Source organism: Colobus angolensis, unplaced genomic scaffold, assembly GCF_000951035.1.
Source record: "Colobus angolensis palliatus isolate OR3802 unplaced genomic scaffold, Cang.pa_1.0 Scaffold400, whole genome shotgun sequence".
Taxonomy (NCBI): Eukaryota; Metazoa; Chordata; class Mammalia; order Primates; family Cercopithecidae; genus Colobus; species Colobus angolensis.
The window spans coordinates 661,861-683,232 of NW_012117378.1; the positions used below are offsets into that span (position 1 = coordinate 661,861).

Below are 21,372 nucleotides of genomic sequence, written 5' to 3' on the forward strand. Positions count from 1 at the left end.
GCGCCTTTTCTGTAATCCTTCCCAAGGGATTACAGGCATGCACCACCACTTCCGGCTAATTTTGTATTTGTAGTAGAGATGGGGTTCCACCATGTTGGTCAGGCTGGTCTTGAACTCCTGACCTCAGGTGATCCGCCCACCAAAGTGCTGGGATTAAAGGTGTGAGCCACCACGCCCGGCCCAGAGGAGGGAATTTTTTTATGGCCAAGTAATATTTAAAACCATTTTTACTGAAAAATATAATACAAATATAGAACCTGTATAAAATAAATATGTAGTTTAATAAAATAAATAGGTAGTTTAATGAATGTTTATTTCATGATCAGTTTGTCAAAATTTCAACTTTCTTTTTTATACCCACTTACATGTACTATTCTTTTAGGCATCTTTTGATCATTTCAAGGTGGGTTTTTTCCCCCTAATCATTTAAGGTACATCTTAATGATCAGAAACACTGTTTTATCAAATTTGAATATCTTGTGAAAGATATATTACTCTCTAATCTTATAGTTATCTTTTTGTATGTTATCTTTTTTAGATATAGTTTCTAAAGACTTATTTTAAAGTTTAAATTAGCAAACATAATTTGGTTCTGGAATTTGAAAAAGGTAAACACTCTAAAATAACTATATCCTATCGTATGGCAATCATTTTCTTGCATTTTAAAAATAGTTTTATCATCCAAAGGTGCATCCAAAATACCATAGGTTTTTCTGTCTATTTTTAAAATATGTATTTGTGAACCCAAAAGTATCTGAGACAGGTCTCAATCAATTTAGAAAGTTTATTTCACCAAGGTTAAGGATGTGCCCATAACACAGCCTTAGGAGGTCCTGATAATATGTTCCCAAGGTGATCGGGGTACAGCTTGCTTTTATACTTTTGAGGGAGACATAATACATCAGTCAATACACATTAGATGTACGTTGGTTCCATCTGGAAAGGCAGGACAATGCAGAGTGGGGACTGCCAGCTTATAGGTAGATTTAAAAATTTTCTGATTGGCTATTGGTTGAAAGAGTTAAGTTATTATCTAAAGACCTGGAATCAATAGAAAGGAATGTATGGGCTAAAATGATAAGGGATTATGAAGACCAAAGTTTTATCATGCAGATAAGCCTCCAGGTAGCAGGCTGCAGAGAGAGTAGGTTGTAAATGTTTCTTTTTTTTTTTGAGACGGAGTCTTGCTCTGTCGCCCAGGCTGGTCTTGGTTCACTGCAAGCTCCACCTCCCAGGTTCACGCCATTCTCCTGCCTCAGCCTCCCAAGTAGCTGGGACTAACGGCGCCAGCCACCGCGCCCAGCTATTTTTTTGTATTTTTAGTAGAGACGGAGTTTCACTGTGTTAGCCAGGATGGTCTCGATCTCCTGACCTTGTGATCCGCTCGCCTCAGCCTCCCAAAGTGCTAGGATTACAGACTTGAGCCACCATGCCCAGCCAATTGTAAATGTTTCTTATCAGACTTCAGGTCTCTGTTGATGTTAATGCTGGTCGGCTTTTCCTGAATTCTAAGAGGGAGGAGGGTACAATGAGGCATGTCTGAACCCCTTCATATCATGGCCTGAACTAGCTTTTCAAGTTAACTTTGGAATGCCCTTGGTTGGGGGGTCCATTCAGATATTTGGGGGGGGCTTATAATCTTATTTTTGGTTTACATATTTTAAATGTCTTTAATCTACAAGTTTTCTTTCCACTTCTTTTCCCCCAGTGCAATTTATTTTTTCATTTTTAAAAAAATTTTGTGGGTACATACTAGGTGTATATATTTATAGGGAAGAGCAATTTATTTGGTATAGAAAAGGGTTTTGTTTGTTTTGTTTTTAAAATCTGTGTCCTGTAGTGTTTTTCATAGCTGGATTTTTTTTTTTGAGATGGAGTCTCACTGTGTCACCAGGCTGGAGTGCAGTGGCATGATCTTGGCTCACTGCACCCTCCATCTCCTGGATTCAAGTGGTTCCATTGCCTCAGCCTCCCAAGTAGCTGGGATTAGAGGTGCTCACCACCACACCCAGCTAATTTTTGTATTTTTAGTAGAGATGGGTTTTTGCCATGTTGGCCAGGCTGGTCACCTGACCTGAGGTGATTCCCCCCACCTCCACCTCTCAAAGTGGTGAGATTAGAGGCGTGAGCCATCACACCCAGCCTCATAGCTGGATTTTGATAATTTTATGCAGGTGGTAGATTTGACATATTTATCAGTTCTCTGTATTTCCTGTTAAATTGATAATTTATGGGCTTGATCAAGTCAGGCTTCAATTTTTTTTAATCAGACTTTCACAGGTGATGGCATATTCATTTTCCATTAGAAAGTAAATGATATCTGTCTCTCTTTGTGATGTTAGTAACATTGATGCTCAGTGTTTAGATAACTGTTTCTAGTAATCTTTTTAACTATACCCCTCCCTCTAGGCCTTTTAATACATTTTCTTAATGAAACTCTTTCCCTATGAGATTGTCTTTTGCCATACTTGGAAAATGTTTATTTCTTCAAACATTTTTCAGTACAATACTATTTTTCCTTTCTTTCTGGGACTCTGATGACTCAAATGTTAGATCTTTTTTGGCCCTCAGATTCCTGAGGTTTTGTTCATTTTTTGTTTCAATAATTTTTCTCCCTGTTGTTCAGATTAGATAATTTCTACTGAAATTATCATATTCACTAAATCCTCTTTCATCTCCATCCTGCCACTGATTCTTTGTAGACAGTTTTAAATTTCATTAAAATTTTAAAATGTAATTAAATAATTATATTATTTTTCAGTTTAAAAATTTCCATTTGGTTTTTATTTATATCTTCTACTTATGTTATTCATACTTTCAAGTATCATTTCTATCTTGGGATTTTTCATGATTGCTTACACAGGTATTTTTGTAATAGCTGCTTAAAATATTTGCAGATAATTATAACATTTGTGTTATCTCACTGTTGGTATTTGTTGTTACTCTCACAGGAATTGAGATTTGCATGGTTCTTCATAAGCAGAATAATTGTGAATTAGATCCTGAATATTTTGACTATTATGTTATAAGCCCCTGGGTCCTGTTTAAATCCTATGGAGAATGTTGATATTTTTAATTTAGTAGAAACATGAGTTGGTTATGTCGAGGCTCCAAGTTCCAACCCACCTTCTTTGGGTGGTGGTTCTAAAGTAATTTCAATTTGCAGTCTTTGCAGTTATTTATTTTTATTTAATTCTAGCAATCCCAATAACAGTTCAGTAAAGCAGGTATTATGATACTCATTTTACAAATAAAAAGATAGGTTTGAATTCAGACTATATCACTAGCTTTATGATATTGGACAAGACTGTCTTTGATCCTTTATTTCCTACCTGTAAAATGGAATTGATAATACATAGCTGACTGGATGGTTTGAGGACTAAGTATAAAACAACACATGTAGCATACCTAGGACATTGTAGACTCTGAGAAAATCATGGCTAGTTGTTGACGGTTAATACTGAGTGTCAACTTGATCGGATTGAAGAATGCAAAACATTGATCTTGGGTGTGTCTGTGAGGGTGTTGCCAAAGGAGATTAACATTTGAGTCAGTGGGCTGGGAAAGGCAGACCCACCCTTAATCTTGGTGGGCACCATCTAATCAGCTGCCAGTGTGGCCAGGACATAAAGCAGGCAGAAAAACGTGAAAAGGCTAGATTGGCTTAGCCTCCCAGCCTACATCTTTCTCCCATGTTGGATGCTTCCTGTCCTCAAATATTGGACTCCAAGTTCTTCAGTTTTTGCGACTTGGACTGGCTTCCCTTCGCCTCAGCTTGCAGACAGCCTATTGTGGGACTTGTGATTGTGTGAGTTAATACTACTTAATAAATTCCCCTTTACACACACATATATATAATAGGATATATATATCATATTAGTTCTGTCTCTCTAGAGAACCCTAATACACTAGTCTTCTCATTTGTTAAAACAATTTTATTGAGGAAAAATTACTATCAAATACACACATTTTAAGTTATGGAAGATGACTTTTGACATTCACATACACTGTGTAACCACCACACCAATCAGTCAAGATATTATAGGACATTTCCATTGCCCCAAACAGTCCCATCATGCTCCTTTGAGTCAGCCCTCCTCTCAGCTTCCACCCCAGGCAATCACTGATCTGATTTCTGTCACAATTGATAAGGTTTATCTGCTCTAGAACTTCACATTAAGAAAACAATAAAGTCTGTACTTTTTGTATCTGGTTATTTTCATTCAACATAAATATTTTAGATTCATCTATTACCAACAGTTTGTTCTTATGCATATCTCAGAAATTTATTCCTTTCTAATTGCTGGCTAGTATTTCAGTATTTTTGGAATGTTTTCCTATTGATTGAAATAGCTCTTAGATATTCTGAATTCAAGTCATTTGTTAACGTATTGTGACTATTGTTTTTCTCAAGCCTGTGAATTATCTTTTCATTTTCATTATGATGTCTTATAGAGAGCAGAAATCCTCAACTTTTATGAAGTTCAATTATTTAAATTTTTTTATTGTTTTTTGTGACCCGTCTCAAAAAATTTGGCCAACACCAAGGGGATGAAGGTTTTCTTCTCTGTCTTCTTCCAGAAGATTTACAATTTTGGCTTTTATGTTTTAGACTCTGGTCCATTTTGAATGAACATTTCTGTGTATGCTGTGAGGTAGAGCTTGATATTCATTTTTCCTGCATATTGATACCAACTTGTTCCAACAACACTTGTTGAAAATAATAATCTATCTATTCCCATGGAACTACCTCGGTATCACTGTGAAAACCTAAATTATCAAATTTATTGCCATAAGATTTTTCATAATATTCCTTTTAATGTCTTCAGTATCTATAATATGTCCCTGCTTTTATTCTTGATATTGGTTATTTGTGGTGTCCTCTCTCCTTTTTTTTTCTGGATAAGTCTGCCTACAGTTTTAACATTTATTATTCCTTTAAAAGAACCGCCTTTTTGTTTTACTATTTTTTCTATTGTTTTATGATTTTCAATAGGATTGATTTTTTGCTCTATATTATTTCCTCCCATGTGCCTGCTTTGAGTTTAATTTATTCTTCTTTTCCTAGTATCTTAAAATGAATGCTTAGATTCTGGATTTGAAACCTTGTTTTCTCATACAAGCATTTAATGGTAAAAAAAAAAAAAAATTCCCTCTAAGCACTACTTTAGCTGCATCCCACAACTTTTGATATGTTTACATTTTAGTTTAAAATTACTTTCTAATTTTTGTGTGTGTGACTTCCCTTGTGACCCATGGTTTGTTTAGAAGTACATAGTTAGATTTCTAACTATTTGGGGATTTACAAATATCTTTCTGTTACTGATTTCTAGCTTAATTTCTTTCTGGGTAGAGACAATAATTTTTATTATTTCAATTATTTTAAATTTGCTGAGATTTGTTTGATGATACACAGTGGAGTCTATTTTGATGACTGTTCCAAGTGCACTGGAAAAGAAAGTGTGTTCTTCAGTTATTGGGTGGAATGTTCTACAAACGTCCATTAGATCAAGTTGGCTGATAGGATTGTTCAGGTCTTCTATATCAATAGTTCAGAAATTTGCCAGGCTTTTTTCAAAATCAGCTTCTTAGCTTTCAAAAATACTAATGCCTGTATCTCACTCCTTAAGATTGTAATTTATTTTGAGGTGTGGTCTGTTCACTAGAATAATTAAAAGACTCCCAGGTGATTCTACTATACTGAAAAGTTTGGGACCTGAGTTCTGTATACTTAGATTTTCTGTATACTTGTTTTACAAATTGCAGAGCAGGAAGTAATGAACTGTTTGAATTCAATTAATTTTTGATTCATTGCTATTTTATAGCACTGCAGTTAAGATTTTGTGTCTTCTTGATGAATATGCCCCTTTATCTAATTGTTTTAATGTTATTTTACCTAATTATTGGTGAAGGTAAACATTTTTTAAAAAATCTTTCTGGCCATTGAGTTTTCCTCTTCTGTAAGTGGCCTACTTATGTTATTTGAATATATTTATCTTGAGTTGTCTTTTTGTTAACTGATGTGTCTGTATTCTTTATATTTTCAGAGTTTTACTATATTCTGCCAACCTGTGGCTAGTTTTTAACTTGATTAGAGATGGCTTCTCTTCTGTTTGTAAAACTTCTAAATTTTAAAATAATCAGTATTTTACATCTTTCCTTAATGAATCATGCTGTTTCTTCCCTATGGTGATATCATAAAGACATATGCTTTTCTTCTAAAAGTTTAGAGTTTTGTTTCTCACATTTTGGGTCATTATTTCATTTGGAATTTAGTTTTATTTCTGTTGTATCAGGATCGAATTTCTCATTTTTATATAAATAGCCAATTTAACTAGAACCAATAAAATTTGTGTCTTCTATATCCTACGAACAGTTACTGTACTAATTTACACTCCCAACAGTAATGAATAATAGTTTTTCCTACAACCTTAGAAACAGTTATTCCTCACCAGACATCTTTATTATATACCAAATTCCAAGTATCCTTTTTGATTTTTCAAATTTTTTGTCTATTCTTATGTCAATACCACTTTTAAAAAAGTTGCTTTAAAATAGAATTACCATATGATTCAGCACAAATTAATGCACACTTCTGGGTGTATATCCAAAAGAACTGAAAAGAGGGTCTCAAAGAGACATTTGCACACCCATGTCCACAGCAGTATTATTCACAATAGCCAAAAGGAGGAAGCAACCTAAGTGTCCACTGATAGATGAATAAACAAAATGTGGTATAACACACATAATAAATGATATATAGAACTATTCAACCTTAAAAAGGAAGTTCTGCAATATACTATAACATGGATGAACCCTGAGGCATTATGCTAAATGAAATTAAGCCAGTCACAAAAGGGCAAATTCTGGATCATTCCACTCACGTGAGGTACCTAGAATAGTCAAACTGATAAACAGAAAGTAAGATGATTACTGCCAGAGGATGAGGGGAGTAGGAAATGGAGAGTTGTTGTTTAATAGGTATAGAGTTTTAATTTGGCAAGATGAAAAGAGAGATTAGTTCTGGAGATTGGTTGAACAACGATGTGGAATGTATCTGATACTACCAAGTTACAAATTTTACCATTGCATAGAATTCTTTATATCAATCCTGCTCAAGAATAAGTACTTCTTGAAACTGAAAATTCAAATAACCCACAATCTTGAAAAATTCTTAGTTATTACTCTTTGAATACTGCCTGCATCCATTCTCTCTAGTCTCTCTTTTTTGGCACTCCTATTAGATTTATGATGGAGTTTTTTCATTTATTTAGCTCCTACACTGCATTCTAGTAAATGTCCTCAAATTGCGTATTGTAGTCTCAGCCAAATGTACAGTTCTCAAAACACTGAATGGAAGATCTCTTTATATAGCTCTTAAAATGATTAAGGCGATGTGTCAGCAAACTGTGCCAGAAGTAAAAAGTCAAGAAACAGGGAGACATAAGGCTTGTCTCTACAGTTCAGGAGACTGTGCCAAAGCCAAAATAATAATGCATTGCTGTGGATGTCTGCTTTGTACTCAACGAATATTAAAGCAGGATGCCTCTTTGTGTCAAGTGCTAGATTACAATGAGCAGTGTCACGAAGAACACTCTACACTTGATACCGTATGTGTGACCTTGAGCAAGAAACGTATTCACGCTCAGGCTTCAGTTCCTTTCTGTGGGTTGCTGTGAGGCTCCAACGGGGTAAGGTGAGCAAAAATGCTATGCCTCAGTACCACTAGGGTATTTTCTTAATTCTAAAATATTAAGTGGCCACGCACTACAGATTTAATAATAGTTTGGGAGGAGGGGCGTGAAGAGAGGTACATTCCACTAGTGCAACTACAAGCTTTCCGATTTCGGAAATAAGAAAATATGAAAAAGTCTGCTTTTAGAATTGAGGAACCACGGTGTCGCGTTGACTTTCTCTGCTCGGTTCGCAAACGCTCTTTTCTTGAACTTGAATGACTTCTCTGTCGCTCATACCAACCTCTCTCCTGATTTTCCACACTGGGATTCTCACTCCAACTCTCAAGGTTTCCTAAGAGACACGACGAGCCGCTTCACCAGGGCGTTGTAGCTTCCTTCTTTACTGTCATTGGCTGTCGCTCTTCCAGGTCCCGCCCACAGCGACCTCAATCCTGATTGGATGTCAGTGTCCTTTTGTGATGGCAAAGCTGGATCCCGGTGCTTTGAGATTGGACGACTTGGGGGCGGTGGGCAGCTAATGCGCAGGCGTGTTTCCTCGAGTCGGGATTGGCGGGCGGGGTGCCGGGACGGGGCGGGATTCTTCTCACGCACATTCTGTGGGCGGAGTGGGCGGAGCTGCCGGCGTCAGTTGGTTCAAGTGTCCCGGCCTGAGGTGTCTGCTTTGTCCCTCCCTCTCCCGGCGCCTCAAGCGGAAGGTGAGGGCCGTCCTGGGCAGCAGAGGGCTTGGCCCCAGGCGACTAGAGCTACAGCCTCTGTACCTCCGAGGGCCTAGAGGGCGGGGCGGGCTGGACGCGGCCCTGCGCACCGAGGGCCCGGGAGGAGCGGTCTTGGGCCTGGGCATCTGGTGGGCGGCGGAGGCCTGGCTCCCTGCAGAACCCCTACGCAACCTCTTTTTCTCCTGTTTTCGTTGTCAGGCCCAGGCGTTCTTTGGGAGAAGGGCCTCTCGCGGTCCCTGACGCAGACATCGTGCAGGTTTCTCCCCGCAGCTCCTGGGTCGGGAGCCGCTTTGCAGCCCCCGGCTCTGGAATTGGACTGCGGGAGGGGCGTTTGGGTGGAATGGGACCTGGCTCGCCTGGACCAGCCCGTGGCTGCTCTGCAAGAGCCTGAGAGTTGGGAGGGGAGGCCAAGGTGGGGAAGGAGCCTAGTGAGCCGTAAAATAAGGATTGGAACGTCTTTCCAGGCGGCGAAAGCGGCACCTGGGTTTGTTGGTGAATCGTCTTCTCCCCAGAGTCCTGCTGAACAAGTTTTGGGAAGTAAGGTTTGGAAAGGAGAAAGAGGATACATTCCTGAAAGGCAGGGCTTCTGTTATACAATGTGTCAACCTCAGACTATTACGCAACAATAAGGACAGATGCCATTCCAGGTGTTCCCAACACGCTGTCTGTGCCCGAGAACCCAAAGCTATGCCCATGTATTCTGGTACCTGTATCCCTGATTAAAATCAGTGTAGCTAGCCATCCTCTGAAGAGTATAGCTTCCGTTTAAATCCTCATTTGGCCAAACAATTCCTTGATCTTGTGGAATTTGAAACTGGATTATTTAACCAGGACAAGTCAAGGCAGAACTTGAACAGAGCTGAACAGACAAATTATATTGAAGTTGACGTAGCCTGAAGGGAATGGAGTTTATCTTGATTTGGTTAGTAAAGATTTCAGAGGAGTTTGACATCCGTGGTAGCAAAATGTTTGGCAAACTTAAGATTAGGGCCATATTAAAGTTTCTTCCATTGCATAATGGAAAAAGCATGGACTGTGAAGTTAGACCTGGGTTCAAATTCTTGGTGGAGACATTGGCTGTGAAACCTCTGAAACAGCCTTTGTGAAAGATATATAGCCTTTCTGAAATTTAGTGTCCATATCTGTAAATTGCAGTTGCCTTCTGTTGATTTGATGAAATAACATATGCAAAGCATTTAGCACATTAATGCATGAAGATACTGTTTTAGCACTCTTACTAGTTCTCTAGTATGACAGATGGTGAAATCAATTTTAGATGCAGAAAAGTTGAGTGACTGAAGATGGACGGATATTAGGAAAAGGTCTCAAAATCTGCAGTCTCAGATGTAACAGTAGCTGTGGTGGAATGGTGGAAAAAACACTTGGGCATTTGTTGTAGTCTTGGCCCTGTTGCTGACTACTTCTGTGGTCTTCAGTAAGCCATTGTTGTCTTTGGCCTTGATTTATCTGTAAAATGAAGCAGCTGGACCAGATGGTTTTCTTTAAATTCTTTTTGTTGCCCAAATGAGAGCTAAAAGGTAGAGAAGATAACAGCAGACATTTATTGAATACCTACTATGTACTAGGTACTGTTGCAAACACCTTGTATCCACTCATTCTCACAACAAACCCATGAGATATGTATGGTTATTATCCACATTTTACAAATGAGGAAACTTAAGGCCGAGGTGTTAACCTTGCCCAAGGTGCCAGAGCTTATAAATTGCAGAGCTAGGATTTGAATCCTGGTAAACTGAGTTCATGTTGTTAATCATTGTGCCAAACTGCCTCTCGAGGAGAGTGATACTGTGGATATTGTATACTATTAGAGATACTATAAAAGAAGATTGGGGAATATTTGGTAAGATGCTCATCTTTGGTCACAGATGTGTGTGCATGGCAAAAATTATTTAATTAAATGGATCTTGTCCTAATGTTTGCCACGTTTCCTGGTTTGTATTCTCTCTCTGCGTTCTGCCTCCTGGACTTAAATAATCAAAAAATAATTCTAGATTCCCTTCCACTAACCAAGGCTAGATACCCAAATTTACTGTGGTTTTTGAGAAACCTTTAAAAGATCTGATCTAGGCATACATCAGAGCTGAAGAATCTCAGCGAACCATATCCATTTCTGGGTTAAGGTGGTTTAGGATAGGCAGACCAGCCTCAGCACCCCAAATTCATTTCAGTGTTCCCATGCTTGAGCAGACTTGGTCTGAATTTTCTCGTTTTTCATCAGATTTGTGTTTATATGTAGGAGTAGAAGGAGTTGAAAGTGAACTTTTAAGAGCATATTTGACATGGAATTAGATTGATGTTATAGCAACTATAGGTAAAAAAGGATTTTATAGTTGAAAAAGTTGAAAAACTCAGTATTAAGTACCTATTATGATGTAGTACTGTGTTAAATGTAGACTTTGGGCAGTTTGAGGATCAATACTATTTTAAAAGAAAAAATCCGTGGCTAAAATACTTTGACATAAAGAACTCAGCAAGTCTTTTGATCCCATATGTAAAAGAAATCAGTTTATTGCCCTAAATCTACTGAAAGACTTTGAATATATATTAATACAATAGTAGCATTTTGAGGTGGGTCTATTTGATCTCATCACAATAAAATACAATTGCTTCTTGTTCTTTTGTTGCGGAGAGGCAGCAGGTAATGCTGTGGTCCACTGTACTAAAGAGTAATGCCCTTATGCCCAGGGCTGCCAGAAACAGTGGGCAGGTTTTACACTGTACAACACTTGGGGTGCAATCTTACATAGACTGTGGTGTGAATTGTACTCTCTCGCGTTGTATATCCTATAGCACTGTTCTTGTGGCACTACTTTTGTGCTCCTGCCTTCGCCCCAATCTTGAGTGTGAGAGTAATTTTTCCTTTAATAAGCCCTCTCCACCCTGTTTTTCTGCTTTTTATTTTCTTTCACTTTTTGAGATGAAGTCACTGTGGCTAAACCATGCATAGGTTTTCTATTGTTTGGATTATATGTGGTCAGAATTTCAGAAACTGGCTTCTTTTTCTTTACCTCTTATATTGGTGAGTTTGGAACACTTGTGCTTTTGCAGACTTTTTGGTTTAATTTAAATATTAGTCTGAAACATAAGCAAAAGAAGACTTCCCAATCACTCTATTATATCTGACTTCAAAATCAGCTGTGTCATTCTCTGATTATCTGTTGCTTTGGCTTGTATATCTTATAACTCTTCTTACCTATCATGAAAATTTGTTCCAGCTGTAGCCTTAAAAGCATTGCATATGAGAAATTTGAAGCACCTTTAATTTATTATTTAGCAAATACAGTTGCCAAATTGCAGCTTACTCCTACTGAGCACTACCACGATCTCTTTTGCTTTTGGTTGTTGCCTCTCTCATCTCACTCAGACCTCTTTCAGCCAGATCAGTGGTTGAAATGGTATGAAAAGAGAGTGACTGGAGCACCTGGTTACAAGTGTGCTTCTCTGTCAGGGAAATGTCAAATCAAGTTTTCACTAACACTCTTCCTCTTCAATTATAAGAGACATGTTGATTCAATGGAGAGGAATAGTTTTTGGAGTGTGGTCTTTAAATACTACAGTAGATCAAATAACTTTTAAAAAAAGAATTATTGGAAACATTTTAATAATCTGAAATGCAGAGAACCTGAGAATTAAACCATGTGAGAAAGAGGTTGGGCAGAGCAACTTTAAGTGCGGTTTCAGATAAGGGGAAAGATGCTAGAAGACTTGGAGTCGCTTTATTCAGCATCATTAATTGTATACCATTTGTAGTTAATTATTTAATAAATATTATGCAAAGGATATTACATATTTTTTTCTTTTTCTTTTTTTGAGACGGAGTCTCGCTCTGTCGCCCAGGCTGGAGTGCAGTGCTGTGATCTGCAAGCTCCGCCTCCCGGGTTCACACCATTCTCCTGCCTCAGCCTCCCGAGTAGCTGGGACTACAGGCGCCCACCACCACGCCCAGCTAATTTTTTTTTGTATTTTTAGTAGAGACGGGGTTTCACCATGTTAGCCAGGATGGTCTCGATCTTCTGACCTCGCGATCTGCCTGCCTTGGCCTCCCAAAATGCTGGAATTACAGGCGTGAGCCACTGCGCCCAGCCCTACATGTTTTTTTCTAGACTAGTGAGTGCTATCTTACTTGAACTATAAACTTGAAGTTTATGTATATGTACACTGGGCACTTTAATTTGAAGTTCATGTTAGTATCTGAAATATAACAAGATTTATGTAGATGTTCACTAGGCATTTTCAAATTTCATGTTAGTATCTGTAGTACAACAAGATTTGTATTAACAGAAGCTGTGAGAGAATGTGTAATACACTGATACCTCTTTATTGTGATTCTAGTTACCTCTTTATTGTGATTCTAGTTCTAGTATGTAGATATCCTTATTTAATAGGTCTGCTTTCTACTGTTTAAGATATGGAGGCATAACAATGCCTTGGGCACAGAAGATATTCAATAAATACTTGTTGAAAGAATAACACTGACAAGTCTAGGTTGCTTCAATGTAGTAGATTAGATTGGGTAACAAATCTGTTTTCAGTGATAATCTGGTAATATTATTTACTATATTTTGAACGCATTGAACGAAATGATTGTTAGCAATGGAGCAGAACATGTTTTACAGAAATTTTTTGTTCTAATATTTAGAAGTCTTTATTGGAATAATAAAATGTTAGTATTTATTTACTTATTTACATCCTGATTAGTCTGTTTTGATTTTACCCTGACTAGGAGCTGATGAATGGACATTTTTTCATTTATTCTATATTACTATTTTAGATGGTCTAGTATTTTTCTTTTGAATTTTATTTGTAAAATATTAAACAGTGTATGTAAAGCAATACTTTAATGAAGAATAATATTTGAAAAAATTTTATCCTCATCCATACCATCATCCTTAATATCAGAGCATTTTTTCATTTTCATGTTTTTTATGCATATTTATGTATGTTTCATATAATTTACATCAGTGAATATACAATTTTATACACATTGTTTCATGTACTATAGTCATAATTATTTTCAGTAGCCACTCCATTAGAAATTATAACTGTACTCAGCAGGCTGAGGAGGGAGGATTGCTTGAGTCCAGGAGTTTAATACAGACTGGGCAACATAGCGAGACCCCCATTTCTAAATAAATAAATAAATAAAAATATATCTTCTTAAAAAGAAAATCACAACTGTAATTTACCAGACTTTGAGTGGGCAGTTATGTTGTTTCTGAGACTTGGTTGTAAATAAGACTGAAGTGATTTTTATGTATATAACTTTCTTTGCATTATTGTCCTTAGCCTAAATTTCCAAGAATAAAATACTTAGTTAAAAAATATTTAAATGTTTTTATGAATCTTATTATCATATTGCTTTCCAAAAAGAGTACATATTTAAAAGTTGTGTCCAATGTTTGTGTATTTGTTTTTCCATAACTCTTTGCTAGTATTGATCATTACCTCCTTTAAAAAATAATAATTTTATGGTGGTATTTGTGTATCTTTTGATTATCAAGAAGCTTAACATTTTCTCTCACTCAAACTATTTACATCCTTTGCTTATTTACCCATTAGGCATTTATTTTATTCTTAAAAATAGTAAAGCATATGAAAAGTCCGGCTATGTCATATTTAACAAAATCATCCACCTTTGAAAAACAGGCTTATATTTTATTGCTGTGTGTATCTATATTTCTAAATTTTTCTTATTGTAGACCGTTCATCAAAGATTTTGTATCCAAGGCACAAAAGTTTGTTGCCCAAGATGATGAATGCTGACATGGATGGTATGTTCTTCATTTTCTTTTTTGTATACTCCTGGTTTTCTGGATGTTTTGCTTTATTAAGCAATGGAAAGGGCAGAGAAATAATGTTTAGAAGAGTTGGATCTTGGCTAATTCCTTATTTGTATCTCATCTAATGTCAGAAAGGACCAACCAAAGCAGCTTTCATTCCTTAGCTATGAGAGGTTGGCAAGTTATTTTTATCTTCTTTACCTTGGTGTCCTTATCTGCAATTTGGGGATACAACATTTTATTTCACAGGGCTCTTGTATAAGTCAAGTAAGAATGAATATAAAACATTTTGCAGATTTTTAAGTGCTACCCTACACAAATAGTACCTAATGTTAATTAATAGTAAATTTGAACCTTTATATTACAGCAGTTGATGCTGAAAATCAGGTGGAACTGGAGGAAAAAACAAGACTTATTAATCAAGTGTTGGAACTCCAACACACACTTGAAGGTGAGCTTGCATTTTGTAGTTTATTTGAATGACAGCCAATTAATTGAACTTGTAAGCATTTATATTGCTAAATTTTGTTTGTTAGAATGTATAATTTTTTAAAAGAATGAACTTCAAAGTTTATGATCTTCCTGCTTTGGTAGTTTGAAGAACAGATACACTTCAGTCGAGTCAAATGGTGTTGTTATGCTTCCCTCTTTAAAGCCTAACATAATGCTGGCTAGTATGAGACTCCCTTTTAAATCCCCACAATGTGTTACTAAGTCCGCTTTAATAAAGCTTGTTTTAAAGTAGAAACAATGTATTAGCCTTGGAGATTAAAAAGGAATTTACCTGGATTTTTTCATTTTCTAAGTCTTGCATAAAATTAATACTAACACTGAAACATCTTTTGAGTTTTTATGAAATTAAGAGGTTGTGTTTTTGGTGCTACAGTGAGCAGATCATGTCACTCAGAACCTCCCACTGACTTACATTTTACAGAGTTAATAAAAGTCATCTGTCACTTCCCTATTAGCTTTCTTTCTTTCTTTTTTTTTCTTTTTTTTGAGATGGAGTTTCACTCCTGTTGCTCAGATTGGAGTGCAATAGCGCAATCTCAGCTCCCTGCAACCTCCGCCTCCTGGGTTCAAGTGATTCTCCTGCCTCAGCCTCCTGAAGTGTTGGGATTACAGGCATGAGCCACCATGCCCAGCCAGAATTAACTTCTTATATGATCATCAGGAACTGCATGTGTTGAATGTCTTGATAATGTTACAAGATGATCAGTTGCTTGGAAACTGACTGCCTGTATTCAGTATATGAATTCAATTGTGTTAACCTGATGTATATCTTAAACATTTCTAGTAAAGATGTTATGGTTTTATGTTGATAAGACATAAAATGGAACCAGAATTCACATTTTAAAAACTAAAGTCTTTTTTGAAAATTAACTACCCAACGTTAATGCTATTTACAAAGAATAACATTTAGTCTAATGTAAAGTATTTTTAGGAATTTGTCTACTAATTTGCACTCAGTTTGTTTACCTTGCTGTCTCTAAAATCTGAATTCTTAAAATTTAAGGATTGTGTTATCTCTTTTAAGAATGAGTCCTAAGAATTTTGTAATATGGAATCATTGTCATTGTTATATTGATAATGGGCATTTTTATTTTTTATAAAGATCTCTCCGCAAGAGTAGATGCAGTTAAGGAAGAAAATCTGAAGCTAAAATCAGAAAACCAAGTTCTTGGACAATATATAGAAAACCTCATGTCAGCTTCTAGTGTTTTTCAAACAACTGACACAAAAAGCAAAAGAAAGTAAGGGATTGATACCCTTCTGTTTTATGGAATTGCTGCTGATCATTTTTTCTTTAAAACTTGGATAGATTCCAAAAGTTACAGTACCTTTGTGGCTTCATTGAATATTTATGAAGAAAATGTCAGATGTAGACAAAAATAACACAATAACAGGAGGCTTCCATAAGTTTGTGTATTATGTTAGTCTATGAAAACGTGCAAATGTATTGTAGAGACTTTATAATTAGAATTGCATATATTTATGAAACTTAAAGATGAATGTTTTATCGAATTTGTAGGTTTAGCACTGTCTTTTATTATAGGATTAGTAAGATATACAAGAAAATAACCACCATGTTGTGAAAAAGTGACCAAAATCATGTACTAAATGCACAGCTTTATGTACCTGTCCACCATCTTGTGCCTCTTTTCCATTTGCCTCTTCCTTCCTATTTCCCTTCCCTTAAGGAAAAAAATTGGTGTCACATTTGTAAAAGTAATTTTAATAGTTAATCATCTCTGAGAGTAACCTGTATTTTAATTGTTGAAACTTAACCAAAATAAGATACTGTCTCAGCTAGGGTTTGTCATTTGTGTATTTAGTATTAAGATAGGAATGCTAGTGTCTCTTTAATTAATTGGAAATAGATGGAGGCTAAAAATGAAGGTTTTTCTTTGAAACTGAATTAACTTGAGAATATTTGTTGTTAACTTCTTTTTGCACAAAATAACTCATTTTGTATTATCTGAAAATATATAATTTCTGGTCATGTGTATGTTTAAAATAGAAAATTTTGAGGAAAAATGGAAATAGGGTGGAAAAGTACTTGGTAAACAGTAGTAACCAACTTCAAATATTTTCACTCCAGATTTGTGTTTTCTCTGGTACAGAGTAGATCTTTTGGGAAATATATATGAAAGTGGATTAAGTTTGACTACCCTTATGTAAGCCACATCTGGATGAGAACAGTTACAAAGAGTTTGGTCTCTAAGTTGATTCGTACCCAGCAGGGCAACTTTTGCAAAATTCCGTAACAGTGTATTAGTATTAGAATAGTGAATAAAATGGGAGAGTTTTACATGTATACTTATTATCTTGCTCAGTATTTTATCTCACTTGTTCTAGAATTTTCTGTAAACCCTGCTACTGGGTTTGAAGAGTTTTAGTCATCCTTTAACAATTTTTAAAAATTTAGCTTGTAGATTCCATTTGGTAAGGAAATCAATATTGGAAATAATGCTAAAATCTTATAATATGAAAAGAGATCCACTAATATAGCTTATGGTTATTAGATTTGGGCTACTTTTAATCATGGAATAATCTTATGTATTGGTGTAAGAGTTGATGAATGACTTTAGCTGTATGAATATATAATAGTGAAACTGCAAACATTTTGCATCCCTTTTGTGACCTAATTTACAGACATTTAAATTGTGTTGCAGTTCTGCTTTGCTGTTTAATAAAAAGCTATTTCAGAGGTTGTGTGTGTTTTGATATAGTTGCCTAAGTAAATGGGGTATTTAGGTTTAGTGGTGTATCCAGGGTTGTTCAATGCCACAGAATAGTGTATCTTATTTAAGTACCCAGTTACTGATTATTTAGGGGAATAACATTTTTATTAATAAAACTGTAACTGGTTATCAATATAAATATCATAGACTATTAAACATTAATTTAGAGAACAAAAGCAAAGCACTCAAAGGATCCAAGATCTCCAGGGAAAAAGGAAGTTGTATTTTTTAGGGTAGGCTAAGCTACTTTGGCAAGAGACCCAGTGATAAAGAATATAAATACAGAAGTTTCTCTCCCAACCAGTGGTTCCAAGGTCAGCATTGCAGGCTAGCAGCCCTTGTTCACTCAGGGACTTTGGCTGAGGATGGTGCTGCCATTTTAAATCATGGCTTTCAAGTCACTCTAGTGGTTACCCATCTAATTTTCAGGAAAAGAGCATGGAAGTATACATATGCAAGGTTTTATGGGCTGTGCCTGGAAATGGTTCATATATCTTCTTATATTCCAGTGGTATGGAGACTTAGTTACATCTAGATACAAGAGGAGCTGAGAAACGTAGTCCATGGCTGGGAAGCCATATTCCAGCTATAAATACAAGATTTTGGTGGCCACTAGCAGCCTCAGCCACAGCTCTTCTTGTGCTACTAAGTATCTTCCATTACATAGAGAGTAATCCCTCTTCATCCAGCTAGTGATTCAGCTCACAATCTCTATTAATAAAGTCCATCCCTTTAGATGTGGCTTCTAACAGTCTGACAATCTCTAAACTGATAGACAAATTATTTGCTCTCACCCTTGCTGCTGCCCATTTATAATGTAGTGGGGACAGGATGGCCAAATAAAAAGTCTCAATTTGGAAAATGGAATAAAGGGAAACATGCAAAAATTGTGGAATGCTCCTGGGAGATGTATGAAGATTTTGTCCCTAGTAGTGGAGCAGTTCCTTGATTCGACTATGATTCTGATCTCTGGCAGGGGACTCCCTTGTTCGTTGAACTCCATGGTTTCCCCTCTGGAAATTTACTCCCTATCCATTTTCTATGGCTATTTCAGAAGTAGAGGTTGGGTGTTCACTCCCTGGGAATTGTGAAGACAGTCCACTTCCTGCTGGTGTCAACTTGGTGTGCATTTTAAGGCCAAGCTCATGTTTCTTGGGAATATGAGTCTCTTAAAAACTCAAGCATTTTTATCAATATGCTTCTGATTCCATACACCACAGAACCACAACCAAGCTTTTGACCAAATTCTCAAAGTATGTATTATTTTTGCCTTTCTTTAATGGAGGCTATCTTGAGATCAACTGAAAATAAGATTGCACTGGGAATGTTACATGCAGATCATCACTGCAAGGCTGGGTTCCTCTGGCTTAACAATTGGTAGAGAAGTCTTCATGGGCTTTCCCCCAATCTCCCACACGTCAAAAATAATTTTGAACCTTTGCTGCTATTCAGACTTCAGAAACAATTGGCTTAATTTTGTGAGGTTCCTTGTATCCGAATTTGGTCTATTCCCTTCCATCTCTGCTTGAAAATGTCAAAATTTTTTGATACCTTGCTGAAAGCAAGGAATAGCCAATTCATTTAACATTCTGTCTTTTTCCAACTAGAGCTATCAGCTTAGTAGGCGTCAAAATATATCCCCACTGCTTGTCATGTTAATGGTAAGCTAATGCTATATACTTAGTTTTTGCTATGCAATACTTCAGGATAATTTCTTCATTAGAAATATAAGTGGTACACAGTGTGCACAGGGACTGTATCCAGCTTCTGGAAAAGACTCGATCAAATTTTAGACAGGCTCCTTTGAGCCCTCTTCACTAGTCCAGTTTTAGCAGAAATCCTGCTAAATCAGTTTAGCGAGAATCCCATCCTCAGTAATATGATCATCAACCTGGCCTGTCTCTGGCAAGAATCATCCTGCTCTTGATGTCTCCACTTAGTAATTTTCCATACACTGACCTCATCACTGCTCATTGACTATAAATCCTCAGCTGTATTTGCTGTGTTAGTTGGGCCCGGTTTCTTTCCCTTATTGGATGATGGTCTTAACACATACAGTCCTGAGTAGTCTTCTTTACTGCTTTAACAAGTGTCAGAATGGTTTTTTCTTTAGTACTTCCTAGCTTACATGCTGGTAGAATAATATTTGGTAGGGAAAAATCAGCATACTCCTTGTTATGGACTGAATGTGTCCTCCCAAAATTCTTAGGCTGAAATCCTAACCCCAAGGTGATTAGGAAGTGGGGCCTTTGGGAGATAATTAGGTAATGAGGGTGAAGCCCTCGTGAATGGGATTGTGTCCTTGTGCAAAGAGACCTCAGAGAGTTCTCTTTCTGCCACATAGAAGACAGCAGTCTGCATCCTGGGAGAGGGCCCTCAACGCTGATCTCAGACTTCCAGCCTCCAAAACTGAGAAATAAATTTGTTGTTTATAAGCCACCCAGTCTATATTTTATTATAGCATCCCAAATAGTTCAAGACACCCATTTTCCCCACTGTTTCCCAGGAGGAATTTCCCCAATATTGACACTGCCATTCTATGCAAAATGTGTTCTCTTTATATTCCCTTTGGACTCACAGCAGGTTACTACAAATCACAGTTCCTCGTCTGAAACTTGTAGGGCCCGATGTTTTAGAATTTGGAGTTTTTCAGATTTTATAAAATATTGTGACTCAGACACCAATATGGTTTGGCACAACACGTATAATTAAGTATATTAACATTTCTGCAGCAAAATGAGTATTAAAGTAGGATAAAGAAAGACTATATATATATATAAAATCTCGCTGGGAAAGTCAGGCTCAGCTACTAGGTGAGTTTTGTTACCAAAATGCTAGGAAAAACCTTTCACTTTTCAGAGATTTCTGGTTATGGAATTGTAGCAACAAAACCTTTTGTAGAAAAGTAACCAAAATCATGTATGCATTTAGTTCCAACCAGTTAATATCGCATCTCTATTCCTGTCCCTATTCCCTGTGATCTAGTCCCTTTTGTAAAAGAAAAATAATAGTTGAATTATAAAATCTAAAATTAATTTTATGGTCCAAAGAAAAGCAAAATTGATCTTAACTTTAGAATGTAAAGCCATTCTTTACTTTGCCCAATAAAAATTTTGTTTTTCCCTGAACACTCTGTGGTGGCTGTCATCAGATTCTTCAATGTGCATGTAACCAAAATTATTACCAGTGGATACCAGAGATTAGTTGTTAAGAGCATTTGTAAATCATGAAAGAACAGATAATGTGAAGATAGGAAAGGTTAAGAATTGGAAGAGACTTAATTCTTTCTTACTCTTATCAGAAAACTAGCTGCAGTTCATTTCACTGAAATCAGAGATTAATGGTATTTAAAAGACAAATTTACAAGGCTAGGTGTGGTGGCTCACACCTGTATTCCCAGCTCTTTGGGACACCAAAGCAAGGGGATTCCTTGAGCCTAAGATCTTGAGACCAGCCTGAACAACATAGTGAGACTGTGTCTCTCCAAAAAAAAAAATTTTGTTTTAATTAGCCAGGCATGGCGGTACTTGCCTGTAGTCCCAGCTACTCGGGAGACTGAAGTGGGAAGGTTGTTTGAGCCCAGGAGTTCAAAACTGCAGTGAGTTATGGTACCACTGCACTCTAGCCTGAGCGACAGAGTAAGACTCTGTCTCCTCAAAAAACAAAAACAACAAAAAAAGGCACATTTGCTATAACAAGGACCTTATGTTGGCTGTTGGCCTTTGGACCTATGAAAGGGTGGGTTGAGAGACAACAGAAGCTGAAGTTGTACATTTATTGTAATCAATTTTATAATGTATCTTGTTTTAAAATGCATACGTTATAGATGGCTTATCAAGTGCTATTAAAACTTGGAAATACCCCCAAATTTTACCAAAAAAGTATTCATTTAACAAACACAAAATATGTGATA

The 21,372-nt window shown here is 36.6% G+C and overlaps 1 protein-coding gene across 8 annotated transcripts in view; it reads left to right on the forward strand.

Moving 5' to 3' along the window:
* The window catches only part of SCOC (short coiled-coil protein), a 123,945-nt gene extending 106,517 nt beyond the window's left edge, over positions 1 to 17,428 (forward strand). For 2 of the 8 annotated variants that reach the window (XM_011955797.1, XM_011955796.1), the window contains 3 exons: positions 14,134 to 14,205; positions 14,582 to 14,665; positions 15,830 to 17,428. In XM_011955797.1, the coding sequence (XP_011811187.1) occupies positions 14,134 to 14,205; positions 14,582 to 14,665; positions 15,830 to 15,972 (299 nt within the window). In that variant the 3' untranslated portion in view covers positions 15,973 to 17,428. Of the gene's footprint in view, positions 1 to 7,988; positions 8,393 to 14,133; positions 14,206 to 14,581; positions 14,666 to 15,829 lie in introns of those variants that run through there. The other 6 variants (XM_011955791.1, XM_011955792.1, XM_011955793.1 and 3 more) reach the window with 6 other exon arrangements.
* Positions 17,429 to 21,372: the final 3,944 nt, after the last annotated feature.